This window comes from Pristis pectinata, chromosome 19 (assembly GCF_009764475.1).
Source record: "Pristis pectinata isolate sPriPec2 chromosome 19, sPriPec2.1.pri, whole genome shotgun sequence".
Lineage (NCBI taxonomy): Eukaryota > Metazoa > Chordata > Chondrichthyes > Rhinopristiformes > Pristidae > Pristis > Pristis pectinata.
The window spans coordinates 2,647,123-2,670,945 of NC_067423.1; the positions used below are offsets into that span (position 1 = coordinate 2,647,123).

General features: G+C 46.2%; 1 protein-coding gene across 4 annotated transcripts in view; it reads left to right on the forward strand.

Moving 5' to 3' along the window:
• Positions 1 to 23,823, forward strand: part of grm3 (glutamate receptor, metabotropic 3) — a 192,326-nt gene that overhangs the window by 129,426 nt on the left and 39,077 nt on the right. For all 4 annotated transcript variants that reach the window (XM_052034258.1, XM_052034261.1, XM_052034257.1 and 1 more), the window contains one exon: positions 645 to 1,503. In XM_052034258.1, coding sequence (XP_051890218.1) covers positions 645 to 1,503 — 859 coding nt within the window. The remainder of the gene's footprint in view (positions 1 to 644; positions 1,504 to 23,823) is intronic.

Consider the following 23,823-nt stretch of genomic DNA (forward strand, 5'->3'; position numbering starts at 1 on the left):
AGTTCCTTCGCGCCCCTCCCACCCCCGCAGCGGCTGCTCAACCCACTGAGTTCCTCCAGCAGATTGTTTGTTGCTCTTGAATTTCCTCCCTTGATCCCTCTGCCTCTCCACCTTTTATCCACTTTTAAAATGGTCCTCAAAGACTATCTTCTTGGCCAAGCAGCTGTCTCACTGAGACACGGGAGATAGTGTGTGGATGGACAGTGTAGGTGCTGGAAGACAGTGTTCTGAGGCTGTGAGTCTGAAACCAGGCAGTATGGATTCTGGATAAGGACAACTTTGAAGACTGAGATAAGAATCTTCTTCAGTCATGGGGTTATGGATCTTTGGAATTTGGGCCGTGGATGCTCAGGAACCTAAAGGAATTGAGAGGATAAGGATTGGACAGAAAAGTATAGTCATGGTGAGGACCATGACTAAGTCATGACATATTGGATGGAAGAATGATAGGGTCACTGGCCTATTTGTGCTTCTTATACTCTGACGTTACACTGCAAATCCTGCCAGCTTGAATTTGGTCTTCATTCTTCTGTTTTTAAGTGCCTTGGAGGATTATAAAAAAAATATGGGAGTTGTGTTTGATTATTGAAGGTCATTGAAGTTAACCCATAACTTATAACTATCAATTTCGATGTCTTCTGCAGGTTGCAAACTTGCTAAGACTCTTCCAGATTCCGCAGATCAGCTATGCTTCAACGAGCGCAAAACTCAGTGACAAAAGCCGCTACGATTACTTTGCAAGAACAGTCCCTCCCGATTTTTATCAAGCAAAAGCCATGGCAGAAATCTTGCAGTTCTTCAACTGGACCTATGTGTCCACAGTTGCTTCAGAGGGTGATTACGGAGAGACAGGAATTGAAGCCTTTGAGCATGAAGCAAGGCTTCGAAATATTTGCATTGCTACATCGGAGAAAGTTGGCCGTTCGACCACAAAGAAAACCTACGATGGCGTCATCCAAGAACTTCTCAACAAAGCCAACGCAAACATCGTCGTGCTCTTCACCCGTGGTGACGACGCAAAGGAGCTTCTCGCCGCTGCCAATCGGTTGAATGCTTCAGGATTCACCTGGATTGCCAGCGATGGGTGGGGAGCTCAAGAAATCGTTGTCAAGGGAAACGAGCAGGTTGCCAACGGCGCAATAACCCTGGAGCTTGCTTCATACCCCATCAAGGAGTTTGACAAGTACTTTCACAGCCTCCATCCCCATACCAACAAGCGCAACCCTTGGTTTAAGGCGTTTTGGCAACAGAAGTTTCACTGCCTGCTCCAGAGTGGCCGATCGCGTCAAAAGTTGTGTGACAAGCGGCTCTCGATCAACAGCTCCAACTATGAGCAAGAGACCAAAATTATGTTTGTGGTCAATGCGGTGTACTCACTGGCACACGCCATACACAAGATGCAACGAATGTTATGTCCAAACACCACCAAACTCTGCGATGCTATTTTGCCACTGGATGGGAAGAAATTGTACAAAGAATACCTACTGAAAACTAACTTCAGCGGTGAGTACCTTCTCTGTGACGCTCTCGATGGAATGCTGCAATAGAAAGCTTCATCATTATTGTGGTTTGTTTAGATGTCTTGGCTCTCAATGTAGTTTGAGAGAGCCAGATGTCCAAAGAGTTTGTTGTATTGTCACTGAAGGCTAAAAGGAAGAGGGTTAGGGTCTCTTGAGATGGTGGTAATCAGGCATGTGTGTGGCTTGAATATCTCTCGCCAGTTATCAGTCTATCCTGAAATGTCACCCAGGTCTGGTTGCAGGGGTAAGGGCTGCTTTGTTATCTGAGGAGTTGTGAATGCAGCAAGGTACGACAATTAGCATCCCCAATCCTGAGGTAACCTGCTCCTCTGTCCCTATTCTCTCTCCTCCTGACCTCTCCTCACCCAGCGACTCCAGCTGCCCATCCCCCACACACTCTCCCCACTAGATCCCCTCCCCATCTGCCCTCCCCACCTCCCTTATTTGGTTCCATGCCCCACCTTCCCCTCCTATCCAATTCCACCATCTCAGGCCCTGTATCACCTCCACCTCTCACCTCCCAGCCCCTGTTGCTATCTCCACCCTGCCCTCCTTCACCTGCCTATCACCCCCCTCACCTGGAACAACCTATCCCCTGCCAGCTCTTGCTCCACCCCTTCCCCTCATACCGGCCATCTCCCGTCTGTCTATCAGTCCAGATGAAGGGTCTCGATCCGAAACATGGACTGTCCACTTCCCTCCACAGATGCTGCCTGACTTCCCCAGCTTCTTCCTCAGTCCTGATCCTAACATGCAGGAAAGGTCACTCACAAAGCAGCTGGTAGGTTAAAATGTAACTGCACAACCAAGATCTCCACACACAGAAGAAAACTCACCAAGAAATCTGTAACAGAGGGGATAGAATTGTTAGTAGAGAATTGGCAGCCTGTTTTGAAGAACTCTCATCTCATATTCTTAAAGTGTTGTCATTCTTTTGTTGAAATGGGGATTCTCCGTCGGATATATTATTACTACTTGTGTATTTCTTGGCTGCACACAGCAACCGGGGATCAATAGGGAGCTTCATCCTTGAACCACGTTCTGATGGTATCAATTTTCACAACAGTGTAGAAAGATTGTCACATTTAATAATATAGTGTGAAATATGTAGAGAACCAAGGAAATATAATACCATAAGTTTGGATACAAATTAAATATATTGCAGAGAACTAAAGTTTTGTACAAACTAGCACTAAAATGGGCAACTTCAAATATTCAGTTAATAACCAGCAAGAGGAAATGGATTGAGTTTATCATTGTCACATGTACCAAGGTACAGTGAAAAACTTAGCTTTGCGTGCCAACCATACAGATCATTTCAAAACGTCAGTACATTGAGGTAGTACAAGGGAAAACAATAACAGAATGCAGAATAAAGTGTTATAGTGCAATGCAGGTAGACAAAGTGCAAAGGCCATGACAATGTAGATTGTGAAGTCAAGAATTCACCTTTAATGTACAAGGGGTCCATTCAAGAGTCTTATAACGGCAGGACAGAAGCTGTCCTTGAGCCTGCTGGTGCGTGTTTTCAGGTTTTTGTATCTTCTGCTCGATGGGAGGGGGGAGAAGAGAGAACGTCCGGGGTGGTGAGCTCTTTGATTATGTTGGCTGCTTTCCCGAGGCAGCGGGAAGTGCAGACAGAGTCTATAGAGGGGAGGCTGGTTTCCGTGATGGACTGGGCTGTGTCCACAACTCTCTTCAGTTTCTTGCGGTCACAGGCAGAGCAGTTGCCATGTGCTCTCTTTTCTGGTTTTAGTTATGTCCTGAAAAGTGATCTGTCTGTGTTCACAGTCAGACCATTTGACACGGATCAGATGACATCAGTTCAAGTTCAAGTTACACTTTATTGTCATTCACCCATATGCTATAAAAACACATGGAGGAACAAAATGTCGTTTCCCCCAGACTCACACAACAGAGGACGTATAATAAACGCAGACAGAAAAATTGTGCAAGCACAAATAGTGCAAAAAATGGTATATACAGAATACAAAATTAGTGCAAGGTTAGTATCAAACCGAATTGGACAAAGAAATGCAGAACTCAGTGTGTTGCACTAAGTGTATAAACATGTTCAGCAGCAGCCGTTGTGCAAACCAGGGCTTTTGATGTGGCATTTATCTGAGACTGCCTCCAGGGTATTCAGAAGCCTGACAGCCTGGGGGAAAAAACTGTTGTAGGGTCTAGTAGTTCTGGCCTGGATGCTCTGGTACCGCTTACCAGACGGCAGTGGGACAGATAGGTCGTGGGAGGGAATGAGAGGGGTCATATGATTCTGCAGGTCTTGCGTGTGCATCGTGTGTTGTAGATGTCCAGGATGGAGGGAAGAGGTACTCCAATGATCTTTCCAGCTGTGCTCTCTGCAGAGTCCTGCAGTCTGAGGTGTTACAGTCACCGGACCAGGCAGAGAGCAGCTGGTCAGGACACTCTCAATGGTACCCCTGTAGAATGTGGTGAGGGTGGGGGAGGGCAGATTTGTTCTCTTCAGCCGCCGTAGGAAGTGGAGACGCTGCTGTGCCTTCTTGGCGAGGGAGGAGGTGTTGGTTGACCAGGACAGGTCATCTGCTATGTGTATTCCCAAGAATTTATAACAGCTGACTCTCTGTACAATGGTGCCATTGATGCACAGGGGTGAGTGGTCAGCCTGGGCCTTTCTAAAATCCACAATCATCTCCCTTGTTTTGTCCACATTCAAGGAGAGATTAACAGTCTAACACCCTCATTGTGAAATGGGTTGTGAAGTATACAGGGCTTCATCTGCATGCACCAAGAGGACAATGTTGTGCAAAGAATAGCTACTGAAAATTAACTTCAGTGGTCAGTGCCTTCTTTGAGACCCTGTGAATGGCTGTTACAACAGCGGACTATATCATTATTGTGGTTTCTTTATTGGTATTACTATTGGTATTGGTTTATTATTGTCACTTGTACCGAGGTAAGGTGAAAAATTTGTCTTGCATACCGATCGTACAGGTCAATTCATTACACAGTACAGATACATTGAGTCAGTACAGAGTGCATTGATGTAGTACAGGTAAAAACAGTAACAGTACAGAGTAAAGTGTCACAGCTACAGAGGAAGTGCAGTGTAATAAAGTGCAAGGTCACAACAAGGTAGATCGTGAGGTCAGAGTCCATCTCATCGTATAAGGGAACCATTCAATAATCTTATCACCGTGGGATAGAAGCTGTCCTTGAGGCTGGTGGTACGTGCCCTCAGGCTCCTGTATCTTCTGCCTGATGGGAGAGGGGAGAAGAGAGAATAACCCAGGTTGGTGGGGTCTTTGATTATGCCGGCTGCTTCACCAAGACAACGAGAGGTAAAGACAGAGTCCAAGGAGGGGAAGCTGGTTTCCATGTCACACTGGGCTGTGTCCACAATTATCTGCAGTTTCTTGCAGTCCTGGGCAAAGCAGATGCCATACCAAGCCATAATGCATCCAGATAGGATGCTTTCTATGGTGCATCGGTAAAAGTTGGTGAGTGTCAAAGGGGACATGCCAAATTTAGATGTTTTAGCTCCAGACATATCATTCAGCGGGACACAAAGAAGGTACTCCACTCCCCAGGGGAGTTGGGATCTTCCTGTTTGCACCCACTGATCACTGGGAGCCCATATCGTCTTCCTGGTGCCCAAGGTTGATGGACATGGCAACGGGCCTATCGCGGGAAAGCAGGGAGCTGAAGGTCCCTCCAGCTCTCATCGCCATGGAAACGGCATCATCTTGGTGCTCAGGCCTTGACATTACAGTGAGAAAACTGACAGAGGCAGTCAGGGAAAGGACCTGGGGAACCTTTCTGGTGTATTTCCAAATATGGACATACTGAATTCCGTGAGATAACCATACAAGAACATCCCAAATGGGAATAGACAGTTATGGACCCGGATGTGTTGGGGCTGACCAATCTCTCCCAGGAACCGGAGCTGGTAGAATTCCATGTTTACACAGTTCAAGGGCTCCGCTGTGGTAAATAAACCATAACTAGATAGTAATTTTGAGTCCTGATGTACATAGAACATTAAACATAGAACAGAACAGCACAGGAACAGGCCCTTCGGCCCACAATGTCTGTGCTGAACATGATGCCAAATTAAACTAAATCTCTTCTGCCTGCATATCCTTCCATTCTCTGCATGTTCATGTGTCTAACAGCCTCCTAAACGCCTCTATTGTATCTGCTTCCAGCACCACCCCTGGCAGCCAGTTCCAGACACAGCTTTTTCCCCTGTAAAAAAAACTTACCCTGCACATCTCCTTTAAACTTACCCCTCTCACCTTAATTGCATGCCCTCCAGTATTTGACATTTCTACCCTGGGAAAGGAGACTCTGGCTGTCTACCCCATCTGTGCCTCTCATCATTTTATAAACCTCTATCAGGTCTCCCCTCAGCCTCCGACGCTCCAGAGAAAACAACCCAAGTTTGTCCACCCTCTCCTTATAGCTCAGACCCTCTAATCCAGGCAGCATCCTGGTGAACCTCTTCTGCACCGTCTCCAAAGCCTCCACACCCTTCCTGTGATATACTTGTTAAGACACCATAACAAGAGGTAACATGCAGGAAGAGAAGCCATTGGTGGTGATGCCTGGTTATGACTGGACAGGTAAGAGTGGAACCAGGTGAGTTCAGTCCCACACGGCTGGAAAGGCTTTGGAGGAGATGGCAAGATATTCCACAGAGGATTGTGAATCATTAGAATTCTCTATCCCAGAAGGTTATGCTGCTGAGTACAATCAAGGCTGGAATTGATTGATTTTTAGATGCTGTGGGAACCGGAAGTCTGGGGGATTGGGAAAGAAAATGGTCTTGGTGAAGACTCTGGGGAGATGTGACACACTGCTGCTCCTAGGCAAATGAACACTTGGTCAAATTTCTGGCAAGACCATTAGAGCAGTTGGTTCACAGCAGAAACAAAACAAAGTTATTGTGGAATACAATAAGCTCACATATTGATATTATGGTTTCCATGGTTATCATCACTTACCTTTATTTTCTGTTAACAGAACAATCTCATAATCCAGGTTAAATCCAGAAATCAACCATATTATTTTACCATAGAAACCAGCAATTCTGACGTACAAAATATTATTATGAAGCAAGCTGCAATGGAAATGGTCACGTGTGTATCACTGACAGCCAGATCTGTGCATTCAGCATTTTTATATTGAATATAGTTTTTTTAAGACACAGCTATTAAAATGTTCTGGTTCCGTCCAGAGATGTCTCAAACTTAGTATTAAACTGTGGCTCAGTCTGTCTGCTGCCTTCATTATCACTGATCTGATGGTACATCCAATGATATGTTGTAGGAGAGAATTTCAGGTTCACAAGATTTTTGATGTTGACAGATGACATTAGAGTCATCCTCAATAATTCGTGTCTTGTAGATCTATGCCCACCCCCTTCCCCAACTGCTACCCATATACTTGTGCCTGTCGTGTTGATCACCCTCCCTCCAGCCTTGCCCCTAGCTGCTGTCAGTATCTGCACCAGGTCCTTGCAGTTCACAGTAACCTGGCTCCCAGTGTAGAGGGATACACTGATGGGTTCCCATGGATTGACCTCATGGTCAGCATGGACAAGGTGGGCCCATTTCTGTGCTGTATGTATCTATGATGCTATGCCATGTAGTGTTACATCCACACTTATCTCCATTCATCCACCATCTCCAACTTGTCAGATATTTTCATTTGACATCCAGTGCTGAATTAACAGAAATTCCCCCCAACCAAGTATTGCCTACCTGACCTCAGGATGAGGTGCTAACCAGAGATCCTCATCAGCCTGATTCCACCGCTGAAACAACATGCCTCCAGCTGCCAAAATGCCTGTGAATCTCTGGCCCCCAGACTCACTTATTCCTCTGCACTCTTGCCCTCTCCTCATCCACCAGTAAATTTGAGCTCATTCACACACCGTCCATCTCCTGAACCACTCAAACCCTCGGTGGTCTCAGTCCCGCACCTCCTGCACCAGCTCAACCCTCCGAGGCCCTCACTCTACCCAAGGCGATTAGGAGGGGATTAGAGGGATACGGGCCAAACGCGGGCAAATGGGGTTAGCTTGTTGGGCACCATGGTCAGCATGGAGGAGTTGGGCGGAAGGGCTTGTTTGCAGGCTCTGGCTCATTCTCGAATGTAATCACTCCACTCTCGGTGGCAGTGCCTTCAGTTCCAAAGGATCCAGGCTCTGAAATTCCCTCCCCAAATATCTCTACTTCTCTGCCCTGTTCCAGATGTTCCTGCCTCTGGTCACCTACCCTGTCATTGCATTATGCAACTCAATGTCAAGGTTAATGCTAACGCTACTGTGAAGATCCTTGGGGCATTTTCCCAGGCTAAAAGCTCTGCATAAACAGAATTTGTTCCTTTCTGGATGCTGAGAAGAGATTTATTTGTAGGATTGTAGTATTGTAGGATTCCCATTACTGAGCGATCCAATACCAGAGGGCATGCATTTAAGGTGAGAGGCGGTAGGTTCAGAACAGACGTGAGGGGTACGTTTTTTACTGAGAGAGGGGTGGATGCCTGGAATGCGTTGCCTGATAGGGTGGCGGAGGCAAATTCATTGGGAGCTTTTAAGAGGGGCTTAGATGGGCACATGAATGAGAGGAAAATGGAGGGATATGGGTATTCTGTAGGTAGGAGGGAATAGCTATGTCGGCACAACACTGTGGGCTGAAGGGCCTGTTCTGTGCTGCACTGTTCTATGTTCTATTGTTTGCAAAAAGTCAAAGGTGAAGCTTTATAATTCATTTGTTAATAAATGTGAGAGGGGAAGTTGTAACCTTGATAGTGACAATTGTTAATCCAAAAGCAAATTCTGTTGATGGTAGAAATCTGAAATAAAAGAAAATGCTGGAAATACTCAGTGGGTCAGGCAGCATCTGTGGAGACAGAGAGAGGATGTGCATTTGATTTTCTGGATTGAGGAATCCGCTGGGGAAAAGGCTACTTTAGATCTTGTTTTGTGAATTGAGAAAGGATTCAGAGATGAACTGGTTGTCAAGAAGCCTTTGGGGAAGATTGTGCATATGATTGAATTTTACATTGGATTTGAAAGTGTTGGAATTTAATCCAAAACTACAGTCTTGAATCCAGACAAAGGAAACCATGAGGTGCAGGAGGAGATCTGACTGTGATTGATTGGGAGGATACAAAGAAAAGACAAATGTGGGTCCCTTACAGCCAGAGAGAGGCGAAATTAAATAGGGATAAGGAAATGGCAGGGGAATTAAACAACTACTTTGGTCTCATTATTACAGTGCAGGAGACCACAGAGAGATCTGAGTACAGGTGGGCTGGAGAGTTAAGGTTTCAGGCAACTGGGAGCTCAGGGTCACCTATGTGGACTGAGCAGAGATGTTCTGCAAAGTGGTCACCCGACCTGGTTTCTCCAAGGTAATCACCGTGTGAGTGCCAAATGGAGTACACTAGAGATGTCCGAGTGAATGAATGCTTCACCAGGAAGGATTGAGTGAGACTGCTTCCCCGAATGGTGGGAAGGGAGGAGGTGTTGCATCTTCTGCAGTTTCATGGGAAAGTGCAGTAAGACAGGGAGTGGTCGACAGAGATGGAGGAGTGGACCAAGGAATCGTGAAGGGACCATTCTCTTTGGGATATTGAAAGGGAAGGGGAGTGGGAGATGTGTCCAGTGATGGAACATTGTTGGAGGGTGGAAATTGCGAAGGATGATCTGTTGAATGCAGAGGCTGGAGGGGTGGAGGGTGAGGGCCAGGGGAACTTGATCCTCATTCTGTTCCAGGGGAGAAAGATTGAGCAGAGGTATGGGATGGGACATGGATGAGGTGCAGTCAAGGGCTCTGTTAACCATGGTACAAGGAACACTATGCTTGAGAAGGAAGAAAGCTCGGAGGCTCATGGGTGGAAAGTCTCATCATTGGAGCAAATGCGATGGATGTTGGAACGCCATCCAAAGAGGCAGAGTGGGTGGAGGTGTAGTCACTGTAGCTGTGGAAATCTGCAATGAATGTTTGTCGCTGACCAATCCCCTGACCTGAGAACGCAGAGACCCAGAGAGGGGCGGGAAGGGTCAGAGACGAAACATGGAGATGAGAGCAGGTGGAAATTGGGCAGGCACGGTAGTGTAGCGGTTAGCGTAACTCTATTCCAGTGTCCGCAACCCGGGTTCAATTCCGGCAACTGTCTGTAAGGAGTTCGTACGTTCTCCCCATGTCTGCATGGGTTTCCTCCGGGTGCTCCGGTTTCCTCCCACATTCCAAAGATGTACGGGTTAGGAAGTTGTGGGCATGCTATGTTGGCGCCGGAAGCGTGGCAACACTTGCGGGCTGCCCCCAGAATATTCTATGCAAAAGATGTATTTCACTGTGTGTTTTGATGTACATGTTACCCAGAGAGTGGTTGGTGCATGGAATACGCTGCCTGGGGTGGTGGTGGAGGCTGATACATTGGCCAAGTTCAAGAGATTGTTAGATAAGCATATGGAGGAATTTAAAATAGAGGGATATGTGGGAGAAAGGGGTTAGATAGTCTTAGGTGTGGTTTGAAGGTCTGCACAACATGGTGGGCCGAAGGGCCTGTATTGTGCTGTATTGTTCTAATAAAGGTATCTTCAATTCTATATCAATGCAGGAAGCAGCATCAATGGCATGGATGTAGCAGAGAAACTGTTGAGGGAGGAGGCCTGAGTAGGGTTGAAACAAATACAATTCCACATGTCCCACCAAAAGGCAGGATGGCTTTGGCCTGGATAAGTGGATGTGGAGAGGATGTTTCCATCAGTGGGAAGGTCCAGGATCTGAGGGCAGAATAAAGGGATGTCGCTTTACAACTGAGATGAGGAGGAATTTCTTCAGCCAGAGGGTGGTGAATCTGTGGAATTCGTTGCCACAGACAGCTGTGGAGGCCAAGTCATTGGGTGTATTTAAGGCAGAGATTGATAGGTTCTTGATTAGTAAGGGGGTTAAGGGTTACGGGGAGAATGAGGTTTAAAAAAATCAACCATGATTGAATGGTGGAGCAGACTCGATGGGCCAAATGGCCTAATTCTGCTCTTATATCTTATGGTCTAATTACGAGACTAGCAGCTAGAGGTCTGGCTGATGACCGAGAGATAAAGGTTGAATCCCACTTTAACATCAAGAAATTAAGTAAACTTTGGAATTAAAGTAGAAATTGTGTCAGTAATGTCAAAAAAACAGCTGGATTGTTGTTAAAAACCCATCTGGTCCAGTGATGTAATCGAGAGGAGATCTTCCATCCTACCCTTGTCAGGTCTATATGTGACTCCAGACCCCATACCCCCTCAGTTCAGGGACAGTCAGAAATGGACAATAAATGCCAGTGTTGTCTGTGACATCAAGAACAAATAATGTTTTAAAAATTGTTGAGAAACTCCTGCATTTTTTTCTTTATGTTTCAAAGGCTTAAAATGTCAAAGTCGAGTTTATTGTCAGATGCACAAGTCCATGTGTGTACAGGTGCAATGAAAAACTTACTTGCAGCAGCATCACAGGCACAGAGCATCAGATAAGCAGCATTCACAAGAAAAACATAAAGATAAGTTATACACTATTTTTACAAGAAAGAATACAATTAGAACAAAAAAAGGTCCATTTTATGAACTCACCTTGAATTATCACCGTGCTTCAGCCCAGGTAGGATAGGGGCAGCGGTTGCAATGCATGCACAGCCCAAAGGGCATTGTAGCAGAAGCGGTTGTGATTCCCAAGCCTAGAGTTCAATTGTATGCCCACCCAAAGTAACTTCATGAGCCTTAGGCACAGTCTCACCACTGTGGCTGGAGCTGTTTGTGGGGGCCGCTTGTGGTCACCTGGCATTAGCAGAGTGGTAGCAGACACTATCCTTCTGCCTGTGATTAGATATCGAGGCAGCTGCAGTGGAGTGTGGAGTGTTCAAGGGCCCCTAGAAGAGTAGAAGGTCTCACAGAGTACTGAGAAATCTGAGCCATTGGTGAATCCATCATGGTCTTCACTTGTGACAGGTTGGAACCACACCACACCAACCGTTCAATCCCTCCTCCACAGCGCACAGTGGCTGCAGTGTGTACCAGCTACAAAATGCACTCCAGTTACTTACCAAGCTGCACTAACTTCACCTCCCATGACCAAGAAGGACAAGGGCAGTTGGTTCCCCCTCCAGTCACACACCATCCTTCACCGTCACTGGGTCTAAACCCTGGAACTCCCTCCCCAGCAGCGCTGTGGGAGCACCTTCACCAGAAGTGGTTCAAGAAGGCAGATCACTCCCACCTTCTCAAGGGTACTTAGGGATGGGCAATGACGGCTGGCATTGCCAACAATGCAAATCTCCTCTCTGTCTTTTATTGGTATTGGTATTGGTTTATTATTGTCACTTGTACCGAGGTGCATTGAAAATCTGGTCTTACGTACCGGTCAATTCATTACACAGTGCAGTTACATTGAGTTAGTACAGAGTTCATTGATGTAGTACAGGTAAAAACAGTAACAGTACAGAGTAAAGTGTCACAGCTACAGAGAAAGTGCAGTGCAATAAGGTGCAAGGTCATAACAAGGTAGGTCGTGAGGTCAGAGTCCATCTCATTGTATACAGAAACTGTTCAATAGTCTTATCACAGTGGGGTAGAAGCTGTCCTTAAGTCTGGTGGTACGCACCCTTCAGGCACCTTATCTTCTACCGGATGGAGGAGGAGAGAAGAGAGAATGTCCCGGGTGGGTGGGGTCTTTGATTATGCCGGCTGCTTCACCAAGACAATGAGAGGTAAAGACAGAGTCCAAGGAGGGGAGGCTGGTGTCCGTGATGCGCTGGGCTGTGTCCACAACTCTCTGCAGTTTCTTGTGGTCCTGGGCAGAGCAGTTGCCGTACCAAGCTGTGATACATCCAGATAGGATGCTTTCTGTGGTGCATCGGTAAAAGTTGGTGAGAGTCAAAGGGGACAAACCAAATTTCTTTAGCCTCCTGAGGAAGTAGAGGTGCTGGTGAGCTTTCTTGGCTGTGGCATCTACGTGATTTGACCAGGACAGGCTGTTGGTGATGTTCACTCCCAGGAACTTGAAGCTCTCAACCCTCTCGACCTCAGCACCATTGATGTAGACAGGTGCATGTACACCGCCCCCTTTCCTGAAGTCAATGACCAGCTCTTTTGTTGACATTGAGGGAAAGGTTGTTGTCATGACACCATTCCACTAAGCTCTCTATCTCCTTCCTGTACTCTGACTCATCGCTGTTTGAGATACGGCCTACAACGGTGGTATCATCTGCAAACTTGTAGATGGAGTTAGAGCAGAATCTGGCCACACAGTCATGAGTGTATAGGGAGTAGAGTAGAGGCTGAGGATGCAGCCTTGTGGGGCACCAGTGTTGAGAATAATCATGCCGGAGGAATTGCTGCCTATCCTCACTGATTACGGTCTGTTTAAAAGGATGCCCAAGCAACCCTGTTGTTGTGTTGGGACCTGTTTCCCTGCTTGAGACTCATGCCTTGTCCTGGGCACATATCATGCTCTGGTGTTGCAGCAGCAAGGTTAAACCTGCACTGCAAGTCGATTATCATCGCTGCTGTGTAACATGCCTGGATTCATCCAGTTCAAACTCTTATTACGCACTTTGTGCGCACGAAAGTGCTGGTCACATTTCCGCTCAATTCAATACCTTAAAATACGTAACACTACCCGTTTGAATTTCTTACGTCAGCCATTCTAAATTATTCTAATAACAATCTTGTGCCTTATTTCAATATTCCCACCCTCTTATGGATTATTAATATTCATTATTAATGTCGGTGATCAGCATTTCTTAACTTGTCTCAGTCTTTCCACTTCTCCCTTGAGCCTTGCCACTCACTTGAACCATGGGTCACGTCCCTGGGTTCAGGGTTACAAACATGTCCTTGGGATAATCTGATGGATGGCCAGGGTGCTCAGGGATGTCCGACAATTGAATTCACAGAGAGCCAGCACTCTGCACTTGCTCAGCCATTTCCACTGAGAACCATAAAATTTAAAACACAAATAGCTGGAGCTTTTCCAAGTAACAAGTGGAGAATTGCTTATTACAAGATTTGCTGCCATTTTTTCAAAGGCTGGAGTCTGTTACAAGAGCGAAGCAGGTTTCTTTTTAATTGCTGGATTTCAAAGCTTAATGCCGTCTGACACAGTCCAAACTGAATACATTTTGAAATGTGTTGTCAATACCTGTCAAGCCAGCTATACACACTTCGATCTTCCCACGACATTTCAAGTTGTCTTTTATCATCTTGAATTCAGCTGATGGCAGAAGTGGTGGGAATTGCAGGGACCACCAGAGTCTCCCTGGGAAATGCCCAGAGTCCTGAGAGGCACATTAAAAGTTTACTTCAAGCCTGGTTACTGATCCTCAGTAGGAAGCATGCGGCCAAATTATAAAAAGATTTGTCGAAACAATTCCCTCCGAACACAATCTGGATTTTATCTTCGATCTTAACCCACTTGCTATTTAGATACAGAATCTTTTAGAATACGGCGGTTTTACTTGGGCTGGCTGGAATCACAGGCTTGTCAAGTAGGAAGCATACTTTCCATTACATTAGCACCCTCATCTCTGCTGTCATAGAGTAACACAGCACGGAAACAGGCCCTTCGGCCCAACTCCTCCGTGCCCACCGAAGATAGTCCCATTTTTCCGTGTTTGGCCCATTTCCCTCTAAACTTTTCCTATCCAAATGACTTTTAAATGTCATTATTGTACCTGCCTCTACCACTTCCTCTGGCAGCTCGTTCCACATATGCACCACCTTCTGCATAGTTGCCTCTCAAGTCCCTTTTAAATCTTTCCCCTCTCACCTTACACCTACGCCCTCTAGTTTTTGGTTCCCTTTACCTGGGGGAAAAAGGACTTTGTGCATTCACCCTATCTGTGCCCCTCATGATTTTATGCACCTCTATAAGGTCACCCCTCAGTCTCCAACCTCCAGGGAATAAAGCTCAACTTCTCCCATAACTCAGGCCCTCAAGTCCTGGCAATGTTCTCGTAAATCTTCTTTGCACTCTTTTGGTGGTTTGTTTCAGCAGGTGTTCACATTTCCTAGTCCCTAAATGTGTGAAGCTCCTTGCCTCTCTTCATCCACACCTCCTGCTACATTCTGCAAGCTCTTCATGGCCATCCTGGCTATGAGGATAAATTTGTGCTCAGATCATTGGCCTTAACCAACACGACAGAGGTGCCTGTATGTTGTACTCTGCTTCTGAAATTATGCTCTATTCTTTTCAATAAATTGGATTTCGAAAGCGGGGGGAGTTGCACATTTTGTGCTATCAATCTAGTTGAATTTTAAGCATCGTTGGCAGAGCATTTGGTCATTTATCCAAAGGCTTCCTTATTGAGGAGTGGCACACGGTGGTGCAGCTAATGAGGCTGCTGCTTCACAGCTCCAGAAACTGTTCAATCCCGTCCACCGGTGCTGTCGGTGTGGAGTTTGCACGTTCTTCCTGTGAAGTACCTTTCCTCCAGGTACTCTGGTTCCCTCCCACGTCCCAAAGACAAGTGGGTTAGTCGGTTAATTGGCCACTGTCAATTGCCCCTACTGTGTAGATGAGTGATAGAACCTGGGGGGAGGTGTTGATGGGAATGAAAGGAGAATGAAATGGGGTTAGTGTTTGGTGTTTGATGTGGAAGGGTCTGTTTCTGTGCTATATAACCCAATAACTGTGACAAATTGTGTGCTGTCCTGATGAAGAGTCTCGACCTGAAACATCAACTGTCCATTTCCCTCCACAGATGCTGCCTCACCCACTGAGTTCCTCTAGCGCTTCGTGTGTTGCTCCAGATTTTCAGCATCTGCGGTCTCTTGTGTGTTGTTCTTGATGTATGTTGACATCTCTTTGCAATCTTTTGTACCCCAATAAAATAAGCTTCCCTCAAAGAAAACAGTGATTTAATACAGAAATGAATTGAGGTTATATCTTGAACTTCCCTGCATGTATTTCATATAATACAAGGTAAACTGCAAAGAGAAATCCATTGTATAAATTTGTTCAAATCTCAAATTTACGGAAAATGTCATTTTTCAATTAATGGAAGTGGGAGTTGCAAGTGGAGAGAACTTTACATCTAAATTTCCTCAAGGAAATTCAGCTCAAGACCAGACAGGCACTTCAAAGAGAATTACAAACTAGGATTCACGATCAAAGATGAAAAAACTGTATTAATCCATATATTGCCAGCTCCTAAATTATTCCTTGGGAGATTTAAATTCAGTATTCCTACTTTAAAGCTCAAAATGTTTGCTAATTTCAAAATGTTATGCTGGCATTATTTTACCATGCATTGAACTGTTAAAGAGATGCAGCCATTCTTAGTGATGTTATTTATTATGGAGTTAGTTGCCGTGAAGAACTCTGTGATCCCCTGTGGTCAGACATTGTGAGTAACCCCAGATGCACTCCTGAATTCTAAGTGTACATACACTTATGCAATGCATTCCCATTCACTGCATAAACTAATCCCATGAAAATTTAGGAAAACCAGTGCCAATATATAAACAGTCAGGAATTACATTAAAACACGATGCAGTACGTCTTTCAGAGTAACATTAGATAGATTTTTAGTAATAATGATTGTTTTTAATTTGGCTGCAAGTGGGAATAAGGACCTGGTTGAGCAGCAGAAAATACAAACTTAAACGAAAAGTGCTGTGTGTTTGAGATTGTGTTTTGAACAACTATAGCTTCACAAACCTTTCAGTCTGGGTGTTGGGCTGCGATGTACTTGAGTGCTTTATTTTGAACTTCTAACACTAATATACAGGCACTGTTTCCATCTTAATCATTCCATTAAACTGAAATGAGTGCAGAGGAGATTTACGAGGATGTTGCTGGGACTCGAGGGACTGAATTATGGAGAGGGGTTGATCAGGTTGGGACTTTGTTCATTGGAACGAAGGAGACTGAGGAGTGATCTTATAGAGGAGTATAAAATAATGAGGAGCATAGAGAGGGTGAGTGCACATGGTCTTTTTTCCAGGGAAGGGGAACTAAAAACTAGAGGGCATAGATTTAAGGTGAGAGGTGAAAGAATTAAAAAGGACCTAAGAGGCAACTTTTTCACACAGAGGGTGGTGGGTGTGTGGAACAAGCTGCCAGAGGAAGTGGTTGAGGCAGGTACAATAACAAGATTTAAAAGAAATTGGACAGGTACACGGATAGGGAAGGTTCAGAGGGATATGGGCCAAATGCAGGCAAATGGGACTAGCTCGGTTGACCCCAATAGTCGGCATGGACAAGTTGGGCCAAAGAGCCTGTTTCCGTGCTGTATCACTCTGTGACTTGATGACTCTGTTCACTAATATAGCTGCTTCTGTGATAAGGAAAGAATCCAAACAATGGTCGTCCCAACATGAAGCACAGCACATCAGCAATATTCTCACAATGTGATCAAATTCTGCAGTGTCAGAGGTAGAATCACTTCACTCTGTGTCAGTTTGCTGTACAAATGTCCACATATCTTTCAGTTCCATGTCAGTTGAGCAAGAGAGGGAATTTGGCAACACAAGATACTGCAGATGCTGGAATCTGGGGCAAAAAAAACAAACTGTTGGAGGAACTCAGCAGGTCGGGCAGCATCTGTGGAGGGAAATGGACAGTCAACGTTTTGAGTCAAGACTCTTCATCAGGACAGAGGGGAGAGAGCCAGTAAAAAGAGGTGAAGGGAAGGGGTGGGGCTAGAGCTGGCAGGTAATGTGTGGATCCAGGTGAGGGGGGGTGATGGGCAGATGGGGGAGGGGAGTGGGAATGGTGCCAGAAGCTGGGAGGTGAGAGGTGGGGGTGACACAGGGCTGCAGATGGTGGGATCTGATAGGAGGGGAAGGTGGGGCATGGAACCAAATAAGGGAGGTGGGGAGGGCAGATGGGAACAGTGGGGGGAGGGGACCCAGTGGGAGGGGTGTGTGGGGGATGGGCAGATGGCGTGGGTGGGGGACGGGAAAGAAACAGGGGGATCAGGGTGTGTGGGTGGTGCAGGAGGAACTGGGGGGACCAGGAGGAGAGAGAAAGAGGGAGTAGGTTACCTGAAGTTGCGAATTCAACGTTCATGCCGTCAGGTTGTAGACTGCCCAGGTGGAATATAAGCTGCTGTTCCTGTAGTTTGTGTTTGGCTCCACTCTGGCAGTGGAGGAGGCCGAGGACAGACAGGTTGGTGTGGGAGTGGGGAGCGGGATTAAAATGGCTGGCACCCGGGAGCTCCAGAAGGCCATGTCATTTGAGAAGATTTCAATTAATTTCTCTTATTCTTCATTATTGTGGCATAATTTTCTGTCCTTAAAAGACATTTTAGTTCCTGATAACCATCTTCTCCCTATGTAATTAAAAAATCTGTGGGCTCGATCACCCACACCACCATCTATGTTCACCCGACACTGGAACCCACCTGTTCAGATATACAGGGCCTTTCTTGCTGTTGCGGACTCCAAGAATAAAGCCTTTCTGGTGCCAGGACCTCCAAGGGTGCACTGAGAAATCTTGCTTCCAAAACCTCTGTGAAAGGTTTGATGGTCTCAAAGCCCCGTCCCAGCTTTGTCAACTGTCAAAGTTGTAAGGGCTTTGAAATATCTCTGAATGTCTCCAATCCCTATAACCATCTATAAACTAGTAAAACAAGAGAATAATACACAAAAATTTAAATATATTAAAGTAAAAATGAAAAATATAATTAACCTGAGCACTTAAAAAAATAATGAAAAACATTAAACAGAAGTGAAATAATTAAAGAAAGGAACTTGCCTTCCCTTTTGCTTTCTTTTCCATTGACCTACAAGCCCAACTGAAATCATTGGGGTTGTGAATCCCACGCCAGGTGCTGAATCCCAGCTCAGATTCCTCAGTGTAGAAAGACGTAGCTTATAGGTGAGCAGTTAGGTGGCCGCTGCAGTTTAATGTAAAAATATCAAAGATTAAATAACTTGTATCTGGTTTACAATGGATGATAGAGGTAATTTGATTTACCTCTAATTTTGAGGTAAAGTTTTGGGGATACCAATGGGGAAGGCATTCATATCGAGCCCTGAATCTCCTAAACTGCTTTCCAGTTGAATCTCTTGGTTTTCACCTTAAGAGGAATAGATAGAGTAGACAGCCAGCGCCTCTCTCCCAGGGCACAAATGCTCAATACAAGAGGGCATGGCTTTAAAGTAATGGGTGGGAAGTTCAAGGGAGATGTCAGAGGGAGGTTTTTCACCCAGAGAGTGGTTGGTGCATGGAATGCGCTGCCTGTGGTGGTGGTGGAGGCTGATACGTTGGTCAAGTTCAAGAGATTGTTAGATAAGCACATGGAGAAATTTAAAATAGAGGAATATGTGGGAGGAAGGGATTAGATAGTCTTAGGTGAGGTTTAAAGGTCGGCACAACATGGTGGGCCGAAGGGCCTGTATTGTGCTGTACTTTTCTATGTTCTATGTTCAAAGCAGGTCTCTTTACCATTTAGAATATTTTAATTTCCATTATTAACGCCACTTTCCATTTTCATATCATAGTTTCAGTAGTTTTATAATATTTATTTTTCTTTTTTGGGCTGTTATTCTATATACAATCCCCTTGTTCATTCACTCCGAACCCTTTTGTAGGGTCCCATGGTTGGGTGCATTAAGGCCTTGTATAGATATTTTCAAGAGTTGATTTTAATTATTGCCTACTATATACATCAATGTTTCATAGTTTTGGGATAATTACAAATAACAGAGTGAGAATAATAACTTCTAATCAAAGGCAAAATATACAAAATGCTTCATTAAAATGCACCACATAAAACAGACTACTGCAGCAAAATGTGTTGTTCCTGTGGTTATTTAGCGTAAAATGTAATTAATTTATTGTGAATGGTCTGGACCACAAGAAGAGAGCAAACAACGGTGACATTTTCTAATGGAATTGACAAAGTGAGAAAGAAGGATTATAGAGAGAAAGTAGATGTTTAATGTAAAAATATTAAAGATTAAGGAACTTGGATCTGGTTCACAATGGATGTTGGATAACACTTGATTTGACTTGCTTCTACTTTTGAGCTGAAGAGCAAAACAGAGCAGAAGGAACAGGGAATAAGCAGGAGGATTCTGGATAGACACAAAACGTGCTGGAGGAACTCAGCGGGTCAGGCAGCATCTGTGGAGGGAAATGGACAGTCAAAGCTTTGGGTCGAGACCCCCAGTAGATGCTGCTCAACCCACTAAGTTCCTCCAGCACTCTTTCTGTTGCTCCATATTCCAGCTTCTGCCGTCTCTTGGGTCTAGACACTGGACAGATCCCGAGCACCCAGCCTGAGTCCAGCGGCACCTGACTAAATGCATTAGGCTCAAGTCAGGTCAACAAGAAAATATTATGTCCTGGGGCTTGGGCTGATCTGAGCTGGGCTGACTCGTACCGTAGTGCATGGGTCACCTGTTAGCGAATGCTTTACCTGCCTGAAGTTCTGTGGTGTGAGCAACCGGTGTGTGCTCAGGAGCAACACACACAGCGCTGGAGAAACTCAGCGGGTCCGGCAGCATCTGTGGAGGGAAATAAACAGTCGACGTTTCGGGTCGAGACCCTTCATCAGGACCGGAAAGGAAGAGGGCAGAAGCCAGAATAAGAAGGTGGGGGGGGGGGGAGGGGGAGGAGCACGAGCTGGCAGGTGACAGGTGAGTCCAGGTGAGAGGGGAAAGGTAGGTGGGTGGGGGAGGGGGGATGAAAGGGAGTGACGTGAGAAGCTGGGAGGTGGAAGAGGCAAAGGGCTGAAGAAGGAGGAATCCGGTAGGAGAGGACAGTGGACCATGGAATAATGGGAAGGAGAGGAGGTGGGGAACCAGAGGGAGGTGATGGGCAGGTGAGGGGGGGAGGGAAAAGAGAAGGGGTGAGGGGGCCACAGGAATGAGGGAAAACAAAGGGAAAGGGGAGGTGAAGAGAGAAAACAGAAAGGAGAGATTACCAGAAGTTTGAGAAATCGATGTTGATGCCATCAGGTTGGAGACTCCCAAGATGGAATATGAGGTGTTGTTCCTCCAACCTGTGTCTGGCCTCAACGTGGCAGTCGAGGAGGTTGTGGACAGACGTGTCAGTGTGGGAGTGGGAAATGGAATTGAAGTGGGTGGCCACCGGGGGATCCTGGCTATTGTGGCGGACGGAGCGAAAGGGCTCGACGAAGTGGTCACCCAGTCTGCGTCGGGTCTCACCTGGAAGGACTGTCTGGGGCCCTGAATGGTGGTGAGTGAGGAGGTGCAGGGGCAGGTGTAGCACTTTGTACAGTTGCAGGGATAAGTGCCGGGAGGGTGATCACTGGGGAGGGACGAGTGGACAAGGGAGTCACAGGGAGAGTGGTCCCTGCAGAAAGTGGAGGGGGGGAGGGGAAGACCTTTTTATTCTGGCTTCTTCCCTCTCTCTTTCCACTCCTGATGAAGGGTCTCGATCTGAAACATCGACTGTTTATTTCCCTCCGTAGATGCTGCCTGACCTGCCGAGTTCCTCCAGCAGTTTGTGTGTGTTGCTCCAGATTCCAGCATCTGCAGAATCTCTTGTGTCTCAGTGTGTGCCCCACACAATGGCGTGTATAGTGATGGCCAGGCCAGGTATGGAGAACGATGAACATTCCCATCTGTGGAGGGAGATGGACAGTCGACATTTTGGGTCGAAACCCTTCATCTGGACTGAAGGATAAAGGGGATATAGCTGCTATAAAGAGGTGAGGGGAAGGGGCGAGGCAAGAGCTGGCAGGTGATAGGTGGATCCAGGTGAGGGGGGGGGGGGTGATAGGCAGATGGGGGAGAGGAGGGGAGAGGTGGAGGTGCCACAGGGCTGCAGATGGTGGGATCTGACCCAGTGGGAAGAGTGTTTGGGGGGACAGGCAGGTAGAGTGGGTGGAGGAGGGGAAAGAAACAGAGTGATAGGAGGCTGGGGGTGGGTTGGGGGGATATAGAAGGAACTAGAAGGATCAGAAGAGAGGAAAAACGGAAGGCTCATCCTGGAAGAGAAGGAATGATGAAAATAAACACGGTTGAAACGTAGGAGAGGGACTGAGGACGGGAGACGAGTGTGGGGATAAAGGTGTGGAAGGAGAAAGGGACAGGGTGATGGGTGAAAGGGGCCGTGAGACACAGAATGGAGAGGAGGGAAGCGGAAAGGAGAGCGTGATGGGTTGGGCCACGGGTGGTGAGGCCAAGCCAGGCTGGCTGCACTCCCCTCTGTCCCATCTGTCCAAGCATCTCATCTCTTAGTTATAGATCAGAGGCCAGACATTCGAAATGGAGGTGCGTAGAAATTAATTTTCACAGAGGGTGATAAATCTGTGTAGTTCCATCCAGGGGGTGGTGGGGCTAAATCTTTAAAGGTAATTACTGTGGATATAGATACATTTTTGATAGATTGAGGAATTGAGGGAGATGGGGAACTGGCACAGAAGGGGAGCTGAGGCCAGTGTAGTTCAGCCATGATCATATTGAATGGTGGGGCAGGTTTGAGAGGCCGAGAGGCCTACTCCTGCTATTTTCTTGTGTGGTCTCTCATCTGCCCTAATGTACCCAACATCAGGAATTGCAGAGAGTTGTAGACACAGCCCAGTCCCTCATGAAAAACAGCCTCCCCTCCATTAACTCTGTCTACACTTACCGTTGCCTCAGGAAAGCAGCCAACATAATCTAGGACCCCTCCCACCCCAATGGTTCCCTCTTCTCTCACCTTCTATCGGGCAGAAGATACAAAAGCTTGAGAACACGCTCCACCAGGCTCAAGGACCCCTTCCATCCAGCTGTTATAGACTCTTAAACGGACCTCTTGCATGATAAAGATGAACCCTTGATCTCTCAATCTACCTCATCATGGCCCTTGCACCTTATTGGCTACCCAAGATAAGATGTACATGTACATCGAAACACACAGTGAAATGCATCTTTTGCGTAGAGTGTTCTAGGGCAGCCCCCAAGTGCCTCCACGCTTCTGGCACTAACATAGCATGCCCACAACTTCCTAACCCGTACGTCTTTGGAACGTGGGAGGAAACCAGAACACGGAGACACAGAAACCCACGCAGACACGTGGAGAATGTACGAACTTCTTACAGACAGCGGCTGGAATTCAACCTGGGTCGCTGGTGCTGTAATAGCGTTACGCTAACCGCTACACTACCATACCTGCACTGCACTTACTCTATAACTCTAACACTATATTCAGAATCAGAATCAGGTTTACTATCACTGACTTAGATGACATGAAATTTGTTGTTTTGTAGCAGCAGTACAGTGCAAAGATATAAAATTACTATAAATTACAAAAATAAATAAATAGTGCAAACAGGAAGGAATAACAAGGTGGTGTTCATGGGTTCATCGACTGTTGAGAAATCTGATGGCGGGGGGATAATGCTGTTCCTGAATCGTTGAGTGTGGGTCTTCAGGCTCCTGTACCTCCTCCCCAACGGTAGTAACGAGAAGAGGGCATGTGCCGGTTGGTGAGGGTCCTTACTGATGGATGCTGCCTTCTTGAGGCACCGTCTCTTGAAGATGTCCTCGATGGTGGGGAGGGTTGTGCCTGTGATGGAGCTGGCTGAGTCTACAACCCTCTGCAGCTTCTTGTGATCCTGTGCATTGTAGCCGCCATACCAGGCGGTGATGCAGCCAGTCAGAATGCTCTCCACTGTACATCTGTAGAAATTTGCAAGAGTCTTTGGTGACAGACCGAATCTCCTCAAACTCCTAATGAAGTAGAGCCACTGTTGTTCCTTCTTCAATGTCAAAGTCGAGTTTATTGTGAGATGCACAAATCCATGTGTGCACAGGTGCAATGAAAAACTTGCTTGCAGTGGCATCACAGGCACAGAGCATCAGATAAGCAGCATTCACAAGAAAACATACACAATTTTCCAAGAAGAAAAACACAATTACATCAATGTCTATATTCTACATCCTGTTGTTTTTCCTTTTGTGCAACCTTGATGTACTGATGTACGGAATGATCTGTCTGGAAGGCACACAAACAAAGGCTTTTCACTGTATCTCGGTACATGTGACAATAATACAGCAACTACCAATTACCACTTCCTGGAAACAGCTGCCTGACTGCAAGGGGAACGTGTTTGGGTTAGGGAACCAGAGTACTGGAGAGATGAGACTGCAGAGGGTCAGGAATCTATACTCTGACCAGAAGGCACAGCAGATCCAAGCTCATCTTGGGACATCAACACAAGAGATTCATTAATAGATTTGCAAATTCGTTCCATTCAGTGCAAGTCATTTCAGATAACTTCCACTTAATTATTGCAGCCTGAAATTTAATCACCTTAGCATTTTAAAAACAGCATTTGTTCCCACAAGGGTCACTCCCTCAACACT